Here is a 17,567-nt window from a genome sequence, read left to right on the forward strand (position 1 = left end):
CAGTGCTCTGAGAAAGGCCAGTCAGATGTTAGGGTCACGTAAGCTGCTTCAAATATCTTTATTTCAGAGAAAACCTTCAATAAGTGATACAAATTAATTACGGTATCATACAGAAATGGGGGCCTTTTTTTTTTTTCCTGCTCCAGACACTGTTTAAATATCTGTGTTGTACAAGAGTCTGGTATGCAGACCACTTCTCTAAGCTGTCTGGGAACCTCTGCTCCTTCCCAGGGCAAACCAGCAGAGGTATGCTTAGCTGTGCACATCTGCTGCCTAGGTTGAGTAGGAAGACCGGTGTGTGCAAAAGGATTTGTCAGCTGTGCATGAAATCAGTTACTTTTATTAAACAACTGTTTTTTTTCTGTGCATGGGCTTCTTCCTAAAATTATTTCTGAGTTCCCTGTGGGGAAAGTGTGTGGCTTTTTTCACTTCTGGTGACTGCGGCTCTGCTTTGTAAGGGATTGAAAAGGTCGATCTGTGTGTCTGGTTATCAAAAATTGCTTCCTTTCTTGATGACGACGGCTAAAGCAGAGTAATAACTCGCTTAATTCCAGCCCTCTTGAGCCCCTCTTTGCAATGCCTGGATCTTAAACCCAGCAAAAATTGGATTTTATAATATGTAATGGATTAAAAAAAAAAAAAGAAAGAAAGAAATCAGCAGTATCCTGGAATGCCACAGTACACACTGTGCTTTGTAAGCAAGTTGTCAGTCCTGTGGCCACAGGAGTTAATTGCGATTGCAGCTCTGAGATCAGTGAGCTCTCACTGTGCAGCTCAGTGGTATTTTAGGCAGCCAGCACGTTGGTGGAGGCAGTGCCAGCACACACTTCCAACTGCAGAAGCAAAGGCTGCAGAGGTCAACGTCTGACGTGTGGGAACTGGAGTGATAGGATGCTGTGTTGCTTCATTCTTCTCTCTGGAGGTGGCTGCTAGTATCTCGTTATAGAATCACACAAAGATTTGAGGTCCTTGAAAGGGACCTCAGGCAGTCTGTAGTCCAAACTTTTGCTCCAGGCTGGGTCAGCAATGAGATCAGGTTCTTCAGGTGTTATCAGGTCTGCTCTTGGAAGCCTCCAAGGCTGTGCAGCGTGGCTGGGTGATCTGCTGCAGGGCTGGCTGACCATCTGAGAAAATACCTACAAGTTCCTGATGCTGATAGTCTGCTTAATCCTGGGAAGGCCAGTGAAGCCAAGGGCCCTGTCTCACTGCCATCTGTCCGATTTCATACTGGACTTTGTAAAACTGTGTTTTCATTTTCACCATGGACATGTATTTGTTTTCTAACATTCCTATATGGTTACACTGTTCCTTTTCCAGAGTTTAATGTCACTAAAGGCCCAAACCTCTTGTGAGGTTTCTTTCTTGCCCAAACTTAGAATTTGAACTGCTTCTCTTAATCTGCAGTGGCTGTCCTATGCCTGTCACACACAGGCACCTTTTTCAAACGCCCCTTCACTGCTTTCAGTAATTGAAAACCTGTGACTTTTTAACAGCCGCGTTTTCTTTCCAGACTTTCCTAGTGATAAGTAAGCTTAAACTTTACCTCTCCTCCCTTCTTCTCTCCAAGTATCAACATGGAAATACTCCTCCTTCGTTTCCTCTTGCATTAACCTGGAATTATTTCTGAGAAGGCCAGAACAGAGGTGCAGGGCTGCATTCCTTCCCACACACATGAAGATGCTGCAGGTCATCGCAGCTGGAGGAGCGGGAGATCAGGACCACGTGCACCTCTGTCACAGTGTTCCCCTTTGCAGCGTAGTGGAACCTTACTCACCTCTGTCACCTTTGATGTCATGCAGGAGGGGTACAAAATAGTGTTTCTGATCCCTCAGTGAGGATCTGTTTGCAGTGATGGGCAGTGGCTACTGACTGTATCTTCACCTCTATTCTTCCTATCTTAATTCCAGCTTGCTGTGCTGATGGTTAAACTTTGACTGTGCTGCTGCTCCTGTTGCACGGGTGTGTGTTGTAACCTCTCAGCCCATAGGTAGCTGTCTGTCTTCTTTAAAGCTCCCCTTTTGCAGTTAATATGTTATTCCAATGAGTTAATAATTCTTCTCAGTCTTCTGAAATTCTGGAGTTGATTGCCTAACCACAAATGGTCATTCTCCCATAAGTCGTGTTTGGTTCCATTGTGCTGTAATAGAAAGCTGAAGAAACAAAATACTGTGCAGCTCATTTTTAACATAACTCAGATTTTTACATAAAAAGGAGCGCTGTCTTTGTAGGCAGCTTTGTAGATGCTAAGGAATTCATTTTAATAATCTGAGATGGTAGCTTCATACGGTGCCTTCAGTCTCTGCAGAAAAATGTTCTCCTCTGAAGTTTTCTATTTATATAATTAAACTTTGTTTCTAGTGAGAAACTAGACTGGGACTGAGTCCTGTTCAGAGATCCTTCTTCACCAGGAGTTGGTTCATTGCTCTGGACCCATCAGCAATCTACTTCTGGAGATTAAGAAGAAAAAGGCATTCACAATTCCTTTGTGAACAGTGAATTGTGACCTTTCTGTGTTCTGCTACTAAGTCAGTGTGATAGAGGAAAAAGGGTCACAACTTCAGGTCTGCTGGAGCGAAACTGAATCCAACGAACCACTCGGCACTGAAATAACTGAGGAGTTTTGTGTTTTATTTTGCAATGAAAGTTGAAAGAGGAAATAGTGATTTAAGTGATAAACGAAAGCGAGGTAGGATAGGGAACGGGGAGAAGCCTTGCTGTGAGAACAGGGCTGCCCATTCCTTTTCCCAGAAGCAGGGCTGTGCTGACAGGAGATGCTCCATGCTCACACAGGCAGATGTGAAGCAAGCTTCCCGAGCCCGCCGGCGGAGATGTGTGAACCAGTATTCCAGCACTGACCTTTCAGTGCCTCTGGTTTCCATTCCAGTTCTTGCGATCTTATGATTAACCCAATGAAGTAATGTTTAATCATTTAACCTTCCTTTGCCTGTGTTGCAGCAGTCACAGGAAATCTATTTCCAAACCAAAATAACAAATCATCTTTGAAAGGGACATAGTGAGCAAAAGTATCCCGAAAGGCGGCGGGGAGTGAATCATGGTAGCTGAGAGTCGGGTCCGGTCCTGTGCTTTGACTTGGGGGGATATGCTGTGCCTGTAAGTAGCTGATCTTTGTGGCTTTCTTTGGTTTCTTTTTTGAAGCAGTAACTTATGGAAATTGTTTGGCTTTTATTTCGGATGCTTAGGGAAAAAAAAAAAAATGGAAGCCGTGGCGAAAAGATTGTTCCCTGTGCAGGATTTGGAACAGAAAAGCAAATCTGTTGTGAAATAGGTAAAAGTTGTGAAACTGTATGCTCTGAGAAATGAAACTTGGAAGGTTGTTTGTTTTTTTTTATTATCGCAGATGTTGCAAAGATTTGAATAATGAAACGTAAGGAAGCAACCGAGCACAACTGCTTCTGAGCCTGGTCACACTGAAGGCAGCGCGGAGACGCAAAGACGGACTTCACTGTGACCCTGTTGTGTACATTACCATGCAAATGATTTCTCTCTGTGATGACACCACATCATGGGAAACGGGGGGAAAATATCCTCAATTGATGTCTTTTGTCTGATTTAGAAAGTTTGGGACGGGAGAAGTTCCCCACTGCAGTTTGAAGGACGATCACTGTGCTGTCCGTGGGTCACTGTGTAACAGACAAGGAATGCGAAGGGAAAAAGAACAGAGCGAAACCAGAAAAACCACAAACTTTAAAAAGGCATCGAAGGTTTAAATTAAAAATAAAAACTCATAAATTAATGAGGTGACAAAAAATGGTCACGAGTTCTTTTTCTGGATTTTTTTTTTCTTTTTTGTTGTTGCCCTCTTTGCAGCACTTGGACTGTTGGTTTCAGAGCAGTTTCTGTTGGCTGGAGGTGCACAGAGGGATTTCAGGCAGCATGGCATTTTGCAGCCGTGTAGAAATGTTGTGAGGAGAGCTCTTTGTTCTTTGGGAATGTGACCAAACCGATGCCCTGTGCTTACATGGGGGTCACACAGTCAGCCTGAATGGGATCCAGTAAATTGAACAGTGGCAGTATGTTGAGTCAGATGCCAGTTACACCTGGCATTAAACCATCTGTTACACCTGGCATTAAACCATCCAGACTGTGCGAGTGTTAGTCCACAGATCCCTTGATAAAGAGTTCATTTCCAGCCCGTGAGCAGCAATACAAAAGTGCAGTGGTAATGGGTCAGTATGTTAAAATGAGAACACTAACTGCTTCCATTGAAATACATCGTGATGTATCTGAACAATGGGATTCTTTTATTTGAAATATCCTTTATGATGAGATTTACAGAGCTGTGAAAAATTCTGGCTTGCCTTGTAAAAGCACAAGTAGTGTTCTTGTCTGTGAGCATTGTGAAATGGTGGAAAAAAATTAGGAACTGAAAAGACCGTGGTCACATCCAGCTCGGTTAGTTCGGGGTGTCTTATGAAATCCCTGTGGAGGAGGCACTGCTTCTGTTCACCTTGGTGGAGGAGAAATTCTGTCACTGGAAGGACACTGTTATGTTTAATAACTTCTTCATTTTAAATTGCTGTGTATCTCTGCTTTAGGTGAAGGAATAGGAATACGTGTTGCCTCCTCCATGTGTGGAGTTTATTTCCTTTACTTCTGAATCCCTTCGTGTTCTCTTCAGGCGAAAAGCATCCCAAGATGTAGGACTTTTCCTCTCCCTTAATGCAAATGAACTTACACTGCTTGTGAGAATCTTCATTTTTGCTTTTAAAAAAGATTTGCTGTGTTTATGTGGGAGAGGCTGAGACTCGAGTTTGTCCTGAGTGAAAGCAGTCAATGCATTCTCAGCATGGCTGAGAGAAAGAAGAATTAGAAAGCATTAGAAACCTGTTTCCATAGTATTGAACTCAGTGCCACTTGCAGAATTCTGGGGAACCATCTCTGGAAGGAGCACCAAAAACTCAAGAGGTGTAAAAATTCCACACGGACAATCTCTCTCTTCCCTCTGAGCACAGAATTTCAGTTTGGCCTTTTTGTTGTTCGTGGGAAAGTCCCAAAGCAAAGAGGATACTGCAGTCGCATACATTTTGAGGTTCAAAACGTTCAGCTGAGCTTCTGCCTCACTAATAACGTTCTCTCCTTTGTTTGCAGGATTTTGCTTCCCGGGCAAAGCTGGCTGTCCAGAACCTGGTACAGAAAGTTGGGTTCTTTGGCATTTTGGCCTGCGCCTCTGTAAGTGCACTGCAGAGATGGGGGGTTGTGATCACACGTGGCACAGAGAGGTTAATGCTGTGAGCTGTGTTTTGTTTGAGTCCATATGGATCCTCGCATCTTGTTCGCTATTTGTGTTTCTGTGCTGCTCAGGGAAATGGGATGGTTGTGGTATGGCAAAGTACAATAGGATGGAGAAGCTCCAGTCCTAGATTAGTACCAAACACACTGAGTTCTGCATGAGTGCACAGCTAACAGTTGTTACCCTTCCTTCTGCTTTACCTTTGGGCTTCATGACACTAATTCTCCTGGTGAAATAGTGCCTTTGGAATAGTAGTTTCCTTTTTAATCCATCAGAAGAGCACTGTGCTGCGGGGGATCTCCTGAGTTCCTGGGTGGCTTTTTTTTTATAGAACAGCTCATTCTGTAGTTCAGCATGGTACAGGGAAGCCTGCTAAGAAGGGTTAGTTCACTCAAGATGCAAGCAGCTTCTCACAGCAGACTTAGATGGGAGCTAAGGCGTTCCCAAAACCCACCGAGTGTCTGTGTTTCTGACTCAGGCCAGGGCTGCTCCTGGCATTCCTTGGAGGACATGTCGTCTCTAACAAAGGCAAATACGTGTTGCAGCTCCCTGCTGTTAGTGGGTATCTGGCACATGAGATCATGTGCCCCTGACAGCTCTCCTGTTGTGGCTTTCCTAGCCCAGGTTGTTAGCTGTCAAGTTACAGCTAGAGCTATGTTGTTACCTACAGTTTCTGCTGGAATTACTGTACCTTTACTTGTAGTTTCTGCTATTTCTTCAGATGTTTGTGTTCTGTGGCCTGACGTTTTCAGATTCAAAGATTGACATTAATTGAAAACAACCTGTATGAACCTCGAATGGAATATCCATCTGTGGTAGTTCTCCTGAACCTGCTCAGGAGGTGTCTGTGGATTATTAGGAGCTGAGGGGAGCAGAGTGCAGCAGACAGTTTCAGCCATGGCTATCCAAATTACTTATAGATTTCTTTCTCTAAGACAGACATGGTATAAACATTTCCACTGATGCTATTTTAGTGCTTGAAGTGGGCTAATACTGTACTTTGGAGTTAAAAGAATCTCAACTGTCTGAGGTTTAAATCTCCCTGGAAGCTCAACGAGAACTGGTAGGAGTGATGTGCCTTACTCTCCCATCCAACACACAAACGCACAGAAATGTGATTACTGCAGAGAGGGGAATTGTGAGGTCCCCTGCAATCCCATTCTTCTGGAATAACCACAGCCATTAGCCAGCTGCTCAGCTGATGAGGTATTAGTTCCACACTTGTCTAGCATCTCTCTTAGTTTCCTAAATTGTAGAGATGACAATGTCAGCTATTTGCTCAAATCTAAGTAACCTGTGTTAGCTGGAAAGAATTAAGCTGATTACAGCTGCTGGCACACAACCTGTGTTTACTAATCTTTTGAACTGCCTTCATGTTTAGAGTGGAGACGTAGGTTACAAGCTGTTCCCTAAGTCTTTCCGTGCACTGAGCTGTGAGGCTGCTCCTGTGCTCTGACTCACTGCTCTGCAGTCACCATGGTGTGAGCCATCCCTGTCTGTCTGTAACAGTTCTGGGGAGCTGGGCGAGGTGGAATGTGGATAGACAGGGAACGTGAGGAAGGGATTGCTGGATGGGAGAGGTGATGTGTGAGCTCTGCGGAGTTCCTGCTTTGTGATAAACATTTGCTTAACTTCTTCCCTACTTGGTGCACTGTTCCTTGGCGTGCCCTGAGCTCCAGCTTCCTTCTGCATATATGCAGGCTGCCCTGGGCTGGGGGAGGCATGGGAAGTCATGGATCCAACGCAGTGCACTTGAGGACTTGTAAACGTTGGTTGTAGAATAAATGCAGAGCAGCAGCAAGTGGGGAGGTGAAGTGTGGGAGGAGAGGCATTCCAAAAAGCATAGGGATTCCGAGCTGCAATGGCTTCTAAATGCTACATGAAGACACAATCAGATAGAGCTTAAAACTTTGCACATGTAGGCAGTGAAATCAACTGAGCGTAACATGTAGTGGTAATAGGAAAACCATATGATTGTTTTAGGCCTAATTGCCCTGTAAAGGCAGCTCTGGGAAAGAAATGGAGCAAGGAAGAGATCCCAGCTGTGGCTGCTGGGAGTTTGTGAGCGTGCCCCTCCTGTCTCTGAGGGTGTTTTTGGCACTTCACAGTACTGCACACATATGTGTTTCTTAAAAAAAGCAAATGGAGAGAGCCCTTCAGTGGCCAGCTCATACACCCCAGCATGCAGCCAAGTCATCTTTTACTGTGACACGTTTAATGTGTTGGTGGCATGCAGGGGTACTGGTACCCAAAGCGTGCTGCTCTCTCTGTGGTGATAACAACGCAGTAATTAAAATGCACTGTGAATTTATTGAGGTGGGGGAAACCCAAACCAACCAGGCAAGGAGATACCTGAGCCCTAGAGCAGGCTCTGGTGCGGGGAGCTCGTTTACCATCCTCCGATGCCTGAGACAGATGTCAGAGGTGAGGAGGATTTGAGTTGAAGTGGGGTGTATTTAGAGGCGTTTCAGATTTCTCTGTACACAGGTGGTGGTGTGGGTGCTCATGAATTTGAATTGCTGGGCTGTAACAGCTAAGTATATCCCCCAAGGCTTTCTCACAGATTTCAGATTTCCATTCTCTATTTTATTTTTTATGGTCTGAAATCTCCACACTCTGTATTGGTTAGTGTGACAGAATAGGATACTGAAGTATTGAAGTAATGAGCTGCTACTGTGAGTTAAACATCCCCCTGTGTTCAGACCGAGTGTGAGAGGTTGGAATTTGGATCATTCTGGGTTTAAGTTCAGGAATATTGCACAGACACTATCACAGTACCAAATGTCAAACCGAGGGCTTAACAATAACAAAAAAAGGATTCTAATTCTAAATTAAATGCATATGGTTAATAAAATCTAATCAGTGCTTTTTAAACTGGATACACATGACTCTAAATGCCAGTTGGTAATGCATGTTCTCAGTTGGAAGTCACTGGCGATGGTTTAACATGTGCTCCTCGGAGGGGGGATTTGATAAAGCACTCAGAATGGCTTTGCTGTGGTTTCTGTGCATTTCACAGGGAAGACTTTTTGTTGGCTTCTTTAAAATCAAGGTGGAATTGTCTGGGACGTGTCTAGCTGAATGAGTTATGTTATGTGTTGTAACGTCCCTATGTTTTTTAAGTACTAAGGCACAAGAGTTTTAGATCAAGTTGAATAAGGGGAAAATGTTCATTTTTCAGTGTCTGTAGTATTCCTGTTCTTTAAGTCAAACGTTCAATGCACGATCTTTTCTCCTTTGTACTTTATAGATTCCCAACCCTCTGTTTGACCTGGCTGGGATAACATGTGGACACTTTCTTGTTCCCTTCTGGACCTTCTTCGGGGCCACTCTGATTGGGAAAGCAGTAATTAAAATGCACATCCAGGCAAGTACAAGCTACACCTCCCTCTGCCTGGAGCTTTTCTTCTTCTTCTTTCGGCTGAAGGCTTTTCTTATCCCTCTGTTTCTTTTGACTGTTACACTGTGTTACTTCATAATGAACTGTGGAGTCTCCTTTCCTGACCTGAAGTAATGGAAATTCATTTGGTGCAGAGGATTTACAATAAAGGATCTGCTAGGCTTCTTACACTCGAAACTTAGGCAACTGAATAATTTATAGCTACAAACTAATGAGCTCACTGCCCACACCGCTCAGGAAATTGGTGGTTAGCCAAGTTATTTACCTACGGTTTTTACCAGACTGAAAGGAGTTCATACTCATAATGAACTTGCTTTGGTAAAAAATACTCATTTCAAAGGGCAGTGGAGTTAGCCTTTACCAGTTAAGCAGCACCTTTAAATGCTGTCTTTTATCTGAGTTGAGTGTGTAGGGAAAACCCCACTCCTTTCAGTCCCTGCCCCCTGCAGAAAGCACTCCGGGGTGGGGTCTGTCCCTGGGAGTGCTGTCCGTCGTTTCCAGGCGTGGTTAGTGATTTTTGGTGTTCTCAGTCAGTTCTTTCACGAGGGCCTGATTTCAGAGAGGGCCTCTTCCATTTTCTCCTCGCCAACTCAGAGCCTTCCTGGATGTTCTGAAAGCAGTCAGGGATTCTGAAATGTCGAGTCTTGCTTTGCATCACCACTGTGTCCGATGAAAGATGAAGTATCGATTCCCCAGTGATGGTTCACTTGTGGCAGCACAGTCAGCACGAGATCACGAGCTGCATCACTCCATTTGTAATGATCAGAGCCTGAGATTTCAGCTGGGGCTTTTTTTTTTAAGCATCTCCATCGGTCTGTGCCTGCAGCTTTGTTGCTTGGAAGTCTTTGCTGTCACTGCTTTAAAACAGCAGAAGCTCTCAGCAGATCACTCATCCAGCACACGTATGAAGCAGCTTAAAAATCTCTCCCTTTTGCCCTAAACAGAGGCTTTATTCCTCCTCCCTTTCTTCCCATCTTTTTGTAAATGGTTATTTTGCTTCGTGTACTTTTTCAACAGAAGATAACAAAAAGTTGGGAACATTCTTTCCCTTACTGGGACAGAACTGCTTTCCCTCCACATTTATTTTTGTGTTCCCTGAATTTCTTTCCTTTCAAACACATGTGCTGTTAGAATTTGTTCTGGCAAACTGAAAACTGAAATGGCATTTGTAAAATACTCCCTTTTGTTTGCTTCAGTGAGATAGGAGAATGTGTGCTGTGCAGTTCATGATGCTCTACACAGATCAGATGTAGGGTTAAAAAAAAAATCCTGTCCCTTGCAGTGCTGGAAAATGATGGTGTTCTGTAATAGTTTTGCTATTAGAATTCTCTTCTCTGCAGTGTTTGATTTCAGACATACTCTTGTGCAATAGCCCTGATTTTTGCAGCGATCTTGCTGTAATTTGGAATTTAGGAAATGTGGTGATCATAGGAAAGGTTTGTAATGAAACCTTTCTCTGGACAGGAAGGAAGTGAGCTGCCTGTAACCGACCTCTTCCTCTGGGCCACAAAATCATTTTGTGTAGTTCTGGTCACTGCCCTTATCTCCCCACCAGTGAATGCACTTCTCGTTAGATCACGCTGCAGTTGATTTTAGGAGGCTGTGGGAACACTCTGCACATCCACACACGGCCCTGCCTGCTCCGTGCAAACAAACAAGCTGTCAAACACCACGAAAGAGAAATTAGAAAAAGCTACTTTAAAAAAAAATCAGCACTTGAGAAAGGAGAGGTGGAATTACAGTGCAAACTAAGCCATGTGTTCCAGAATCACTCTGTTTCAAATGATCTATTGCCTTACAGGCAGTGCTAATCCAACTGCTCTGGGCGGGTAGGCAGCCCAGGGCTCTCACTTGGTATTTGTTTGGTAGAGTTCTCCATGAACACAAGGGGACTGCAAGATGTATAATTTTCAATTCTGTGATCTTTAAGTACGTGTGTTTGTGGAAGGGATGTGAACTTTTCTGCACGGTGATGACTGTTTTTCCATTAAAACGTTGCTGATGGAGTAAAGTGACCTTGAGCTTCTGGGAATGTAAGCTTAGGGAGGATGTGTGTGGCTGGTAACACAGGCTACGAAAACATTGCAAGAAATGACATCCATGAGGAAATAGAATAATAAAACAAATAGTTGTCCTCTCTTCTCTATTTTTGTAAAGCACATTGAAAAGCAGAAAAGTGAGGGAAAGCTGTGTCTGAGTGCTGTGTCTGAGTGCTGGAGAGGCTGCAGAGTCAGAAAGGAGCACGGACTGTCTTGCTCCACTCTTTGCTCGTCCTTCCATCAGACATTTCTCTAACTGATGTTTTCCTCCCTGCAGAAACTTTTCGTCATTATAACGTTCAGCAAACACATAGTGGAGCAGATGGTGTCCCTCATCGGGTGAGTAGCTCTGTCACACAGTTGTGCCTTCACTCAGTAGGTGGAAAAGTACTGGAGGAGTCGAATGAGATGCACTGAAAATGGTGCTGTGCTTCTGGGTTAGGTCTTGTTTGTGCTTCATTCCTCACCTCAGATGTTTCCAGTGCTTCAGAGTGTAAGTGTTGAAGGTCAGATGGCCTGGATATAAAATACCTCCACTGAGCTTCCACCCAGCAGCACGATGCCCCTATACATACTGCTGCACTTCCAGCTGCTCATGCTGGTTTCACTGGCTTTCCTCAGTGCAGTATGTGATCCCACAGCAAAAAATGAAAGAACTGTTGGGATTTAAGCAGTGTCCCAATAATAATAATAAACATCTCCTGGAATTTAAACTGCTTTACATCTGTAAAATATATTGCCTCTCTCATAAGATGATATTTCCAGTGTGGTAATCCAGCAGATGAGATCTCAACAATGCCTGTTTAAGTCTGATAAACTGCTCGAATGCAAACAAAGGTGCAACTCGTTCATCTTCAATGCTTTAAATTAGGATCAAATTAGAAGGATTTCATTTTCAAACTTGGGCTTAATTCTTCAAAGGAGCAGTTGTTGCACTCAGGTTGAAAGCTACAGCCCTTTCTCATTATGCTGCTCTATTTCTGCAGTGTCAGGGATGCAGGTTTAAAACTTTGCATGCAATTGGCATTTAAATAGAAAACTTCTATTTTTGGTGGTGGTGTTTCTTTAGTTTCTGTTCTGTGGATATCTCAAGCATAAAATAAATTCCCAGACGCGTTTCCTTTTCCAGAGGCTTTCACTTCCCATGTGGAACAAATTGATTGATATTTTGCACCCAAACTTTAATAGCACTGTTCACATTTAAATAATGAAACAGAATAAAAAAAGCCACACTTCTCGGGAGCATTTTCACGAGAGGAGTGTCTGGAAATAATTGCTGTTAAAGTATGTAAACTTGAAGTAGTAATTCTGTGCAGAGGAAAAGGAGTGTCAAAGGCAACATGGTAGGGCAGCTTACTAATGAAACAAATCCCAGCTTTATTACTTCCTGATCTTCTGATTGGGTGTCTGGTTTGTAGCAGCCTTCAGAATTAATTTGTGGCTTTCAGCATTTTTAAAAAGAAAACAAGGGAAACGTGGTGACTTTTAGCAATCATTAGTTAGCTTCTCCTGACCTGTACCCCAGCAGGTAATTCACTAGTAACACTGCTACAGATCTAGGTATGTTTCCAGAGGTCTTCTCTCCTGCAAGTCTTTGAGCCAAAAGTAGTCGTTTTTTCCTACTTCATCTGTCTTGGAGATAATTTTACATCCAGTTACATAGAATGCATTCACAAGACCTCTGCTGGATTTGGGTTTTATTAGGTGGTTGATGTCAGAGTTAAAAAATGTCTTTGTGAGACAGTAAGATTTTAGGAATGTCCCAGTACCCTTGACTTTTCTCAGTCTGTCTGCTAGCATTACCTCATCAATTTCTTCCTAGAGTGGAGTAGGCAATATATTAAACAATAGCTTTCATTAAATCCCTTATTATTAAGTTAAAATATAGATCTATTAAAATACAGATCTGTGGAATGGTCAGTAACTTAGTTATAATCAAACTCAATCCAACAGTGTGACTTCAGACTGTTTGGTTTTTTATTGCCTGAGATACTGCTTTTACACAATAGAAAATGTCTAAGCTCAGTACTTTAAAACAATGAATATTAATGTGTGGAATACCTACAAAGTGGACAGAAGGTGAAGTTGGGATATGACATAAAGTCTGAGGGCATTTGATTTTTTAAGGCAGGGAGAGTTTCTCGATACCGATACGACTCTTGCTGGCTCAGTCAGCAAAGCAGAAGGATTCACCTGCAGACTGTGCCCACAGCTCAGTGCTTCACCTGCTGCCCTTGCAGGCCACACCTGCCATAACCAGCATTCTTAAATATAATTTAGGGTGTAATTTAGGGGAGTTTTGTCTTTTACTAGGAGATCATAAAACACACCTTATGTTGATTAAATATAGAAAGAAGAGGGCATGAAATGGAGAAGGTTTTTTAAAAATGTTTTGAAAACATGGGCCTTATCCAGTGTAAAGAGGGATGAGAAGGGCTGGGTGGTGGCAACAGCACCACGTGGCAGCCGTGGTAGATGGAGAGAGGGGGGTGGGAAGGATTCGAGGAGCTGAAGGCAGCAGGAGCTTTGCAATCAGAGCTGGAGAGGATTACGAAGACATGGGTAGCTCACATGGGGCTGCTAATTATCAACCTGCTCTACCAGTTAAGGAAGTTGTATTATTGCTGGCTAAAATGCTGAAAGAATAATGCTTTCTCTTATGCTGTATTACCTTCGTAGGCTCTTGGTGACGAAGGATGGTCTGTAAGGTTTTTGTCTTGCATTCTTGTCACTGAAGGATGAGGTCAGGTTATTGATCATCCACTTAGACTACTTGGTTGCTGCTTTTAGCCCAGACCTAGCTCATTTAGTGTTTAATCATCATGTGCGTTGTGGGTTCTCTTTGGGCCCTTGGAGCTTTCCTTTTAATTTTTTCGTTACCTACAGCTGCAGGATTGTTTGTGCAGTCACACTGTCTAAGCACCGTCATAGTTTCTTTGAAGTGGTAGTTTCAAATGTGGATTAAGAATTCCCAGAAAACTCCTAAAGCAATAGCACTCGAAGCACACACCACACATCCCATCCCCACAGCCGTCTGCCATCAATTCTGGGTAAATATTAAGAAAAATGCTGCTCCCTTTTAAGTTCAGCGTGGTTGGTTCATATTTTGTGAAAACGAGCTGGTAACTCCACAGCTTCAAAAGAAATCCCAAGGACTCAACAATGTGTTTTCTATAGCACCCGGCACCCCGCGGCCTTCACCCCCGCGGTGGTGCGGCTCCATCTCTGTGGGACAAACCTCACCCTTCGGGCACAGCTTCCTTGGGGTGAACCCACAGAGGATGAGGGGAGGTGTCACCTCTGGGTTCGTGTGGTGCAGTGGTTGAGCTCTCTCTGTGCAGCAGGAGGAGGAGCTGCTGCCTCTCGCAGATCTTTTGCGGATGGTAAAGCTAGTGCAGTCGATGAATTAATTAACCGAGGCATCAAATTGATTGGAAGTTGGAGAGAAGCCATTCAAGTGCGTGTAAAAAAGTAAGAATGCATACTTGTGTAGATTTTAGAAGTTAAACTTCAGTGCTCTGTTCCAGGGGTGAGATGTGAGCCCTGTTAACACTGTGGAGTCCATTTCAGCAAGCTCACACCTGAGAAGCTGCCCCAAAGCAGCAGTTTCTGAAGGGCTTCTTAGTCAGGTGGTTTATTTAATGCTCACCAGTGGTGCAGGCCAGTGTGAATGATGGCATGTCTTAGAGGAAAAAACATTTAAACGTTCTGGTAATGGGTCGTTGAACCACTGCCTCTACAAACCACTTTGCTGCTATTTGTTGTGCCATAATTCTTTGCTTCACAACTGGATCTCGGTTGATTCTTGTAAGGAGCGTGATGTTCCTTCTGTGAAAAAGGTACACGTGGAATTATGGTGACTGACGTAATTGGAAGTTGTGCTTAAAGGTCATTATGTTGTTGTGTGGGGTTATTTTTGGTCAAAAATTGTATACAGCATCAATTTAGATAAATTCTTTAGAATATAAGCAAGGCAAGGAGCTACAGTGATGGGAATAGGGCTGTGCCAGGGGTCAGCTGTCCTCAGGTGGAAAGGTTCTTGTTGTGATCCACTCTGTGGCCCACGATTCCCTTCCCTTTGGGAGCATTCCTGGCCAGGTGAGCTGCATAGCGTGTTCCCCGTGCCAGCAGATCTGCCAGCCGTGCCTTCCGGCCCCGTGGGCCTTTGTTTTGCATATGCCATAAACTCCATATCCGGTGACTATATCCTGTTTTTGTCAAAGGGTATTTTGAATTATCGTTTCCAATCAGCATTTGAGTTAAAACCCGTGTGCTGGGAACCAGTGAAAATCCCCCGAAGTGGCTGAGAACGCGGATAACTGAGCAGTGATTTCAAAAGCTCCTGGGATGGGCACTTCTGGAAGTGTATTGCCACACACCTGATGCTTCCTGGACAACAAAGCGATGGCTTTCCTCCCACGGCTGTATCAGAAACCGGTGGGACCGTGCCCTGTAATACACCCTGTGCACAATAGAGCAGCTCTGCACAGAAAAAGGCTTTAGCATCTTGAAAGGGACGTGGAGGTTAGGGAAATGTGAGCAGCTTTGGTGTTGAAAAGCATCCAGTGGGTCACAGCAGAACTGTAAAAAGTTTATTTGCAGAAGGCTTGTAGGATTTAGCTCCGAACAAGCAAGGTTTTTTATGAAGTGTGTACAGAAATAGTACTGTATCTTTAGAGTACAACCAGAAGCTGCCTTACAAAGAGCAACATTGAGCAGAGTTGGGAACTGGCCGTTCAAAGATGTTGCAATTGCTATTTTTGAAAGCATTAATTTTAACTTAACAGAACATCCCAAGAAGTGCTTTGCGGGCGGCCTTGGTCAGCGTGGGTACTGGAGCACAGCACCAGGTAGAAATGATGTCAAACATGTAACCAGTTCAGCTTAGTAATCTGCAGGAAAGACATTTTCTTTCTTCATTTTGTATGTGCCAAGCAGCCCTTTAACCCCTAAAATGTTTCTCTCGATCTTGACCATAAAGGAGATGTATTTCCACCATTTCAGAAGAAGTGGATGAAGACGGCATCTAAGTTTCATCCAGTGCTCTGAAGCAGCGCAGAGCTGGAGCTGAGGTTTCTCCCTCTGTGATTTTCAAGCCCAGGTTCTGCTGTGTGTGAATGCTTCCTTGGAGCACCTTGGGAGCCTGTCCAGATCTGCTGCAGTGCAATCTATCGGGGCTGAGTCAGGCCCAGAGTCTGAGGTCCGCTCTGAGTCACCGCAGCAGTGTCCGGGTATTGGTGGAGCCTCAGGGAAATGGATGGTTTAAATACTGTGAGAATCTTTATCAGCACAGGAAATGACAGCTCATTAAAACAGTAACCGTTAAGCCTGTTTAGATCACTGTCTGGAAGAAAATTAACCATTGAAGGCTCAGATAACTTGTAGAAGAAAGGTGCTCTATTCGGAGAGAGAACTCCGTATGCAAATCCATCAGCTTCAGCTGGTGGTTGTCCACTGCTGCATAAATGTTTCCTTACCATCTAATTTTCAAGCATTTATACAACTTTTAAAGAAGCTGATGCTGTACTTGAGCAATATTTCTGGTTTCTTCGAGTGGAAGGATGGCAGAAGTACCCATATGCAGTGCCTCCTGCGGAGTGCCTCATGGCTTTTTGAGGTGGATTTTATTGTGTTCCTGCAGGGGAGGGCCACATACGAATCCTCAGCAGGGACACTCGGTGTGGGAGGAATGGGTGCTGGGTGTGTTGGGTTCAGGATGCTTTGTGTAAATGCTCAGCAGGTGAAGGTCTCTGTCCGGCCTTCTGGCCCAGCAGCACACCTGATTTAAGTCAGTGCATCTTTTAGAGAAGGCTGGGAGTGCTGGAAGGGACTGCTGTGTCCCAGCACACCCCTCTCTCAGCTCATTGCATTCTCCAGTGCCATATCTTTGTAGTGGGAGCTATCTCTGGCCTCAGGCCACGCTGCCCCAACAGCAGGATGAGATACTGCACCTCGTGCTGACCGAGCACACAATGCAGTTTCCCTGATAGCTGGGTTTTCTGTTGCCTTCATTTTGAGTTGCAGAGCTGGCATTTCCTAAAAGGATGTTTTTCCATAGTGGGATGAGCCCAAATAGCTGGATCTGAGCAAATGTGACACTGCTGTGTGTCTCCAGACCCTGACAGGGCTCAGACAAGGACAGCGTGCTCCTGGCAGCTGACGGGTCTGGGAACATCAGTCCCCTGCTTGAGTTAAAGGGGTTTTCCAAATTAAGCTGTGGATCTGAGAGCTGATCCACCAAGTGGGGTTGTGATTCAGCACTGCATCACCTTTCCAAGCAGAGCTTTGGGGTTTCAGCCTGGGAACCTGACTCTTTGTTTGCCATTGCTTCCATTATTATCCCTCTGATTTCCCTTCTGATTATGGAGGCACTGATTCTAGCTGAACAGAGAAAGGATTTCAGGACTGAATGGTGCTGAAGTCCTTACTTACATTTTTAATTCCCATCACTGTAAATGGAGTTTAAGAACTGCTTAATCAGCAGCCTAGCCACTTGTGGTCTCTTACAAATGAGAAATTTCACTAACGTTAAAAACAAATCTCACCATATTAACGTTCTGAAGTGTGAGTCTGCAGTGGCCATGTTGCTAATTCTAACATTTCCCTTCTGGAAAAGTGTAGAGGTGCACACAAGTAGAGATGTATAGAAGGTGGGAATTCTGTATGCTGAGTTGTAGAGCCGTGGTTATTTGTCAGATGTTAGCATGGGGATTAAAAACTGCAGCGTTTGGTACAGAGCTGTGCTGCAGCATTTAGCACAGCCCATAATGGTCTGAGTGTTCCCGAACTCCGGAGGTACGGGTTGTGAAATCAGCAGCTCGAGAGTAACCCACGCTCTTTACGATCACTTTAGGGGGAAAATACGCCTTTCAGAAGT

General features: G+C 44.1%; 1 protein-coding gene across 1 annotated transcript in view; it reads left to right on the forward strand.

Moving 5' to 3' along the window:
- Window positions 1-17,567, forward strand: part of VMP1 (vacuole membrane protein 1) — a 54,930-nt gene that overhangs the window by 31,893 nt on the left and 5,470 nt on the right. The window contains exons 8-10 of the mRNA XM_065732048.1: window positions 5,110-5,190; window positions 8,502-8,618; window positions 10,968-11,029. Coding sequence (XP_065588120.1) covers window positions 5,110-5,190; window positions 8,502-8,618; window positions 10,968-11,029 — 260 coding nt within the window. The remainder of the gene's footprint in view (window positions 1-5,109; window positions 5,191-8,501; window positions 8,619-10,967; window positions 11,030-17,567) is intronic.

Source organism: Cyrtonyx montezumae, unplaced genomic scaffold, assembly GCF_038088225.1.
Source record: "Cyrtonyx montezumae isolate F1298 unplaced genomic scaffold, pur_monq_1.0 scaffold_15, whole genome shotgun sequence".
Taxonomy (NCBI): Eukaryota; Metazoa; Chordata; class Aves; order Galliformes; family Odontophoridae; genus Cyrtonyx; species Cyrtonyx montezumae.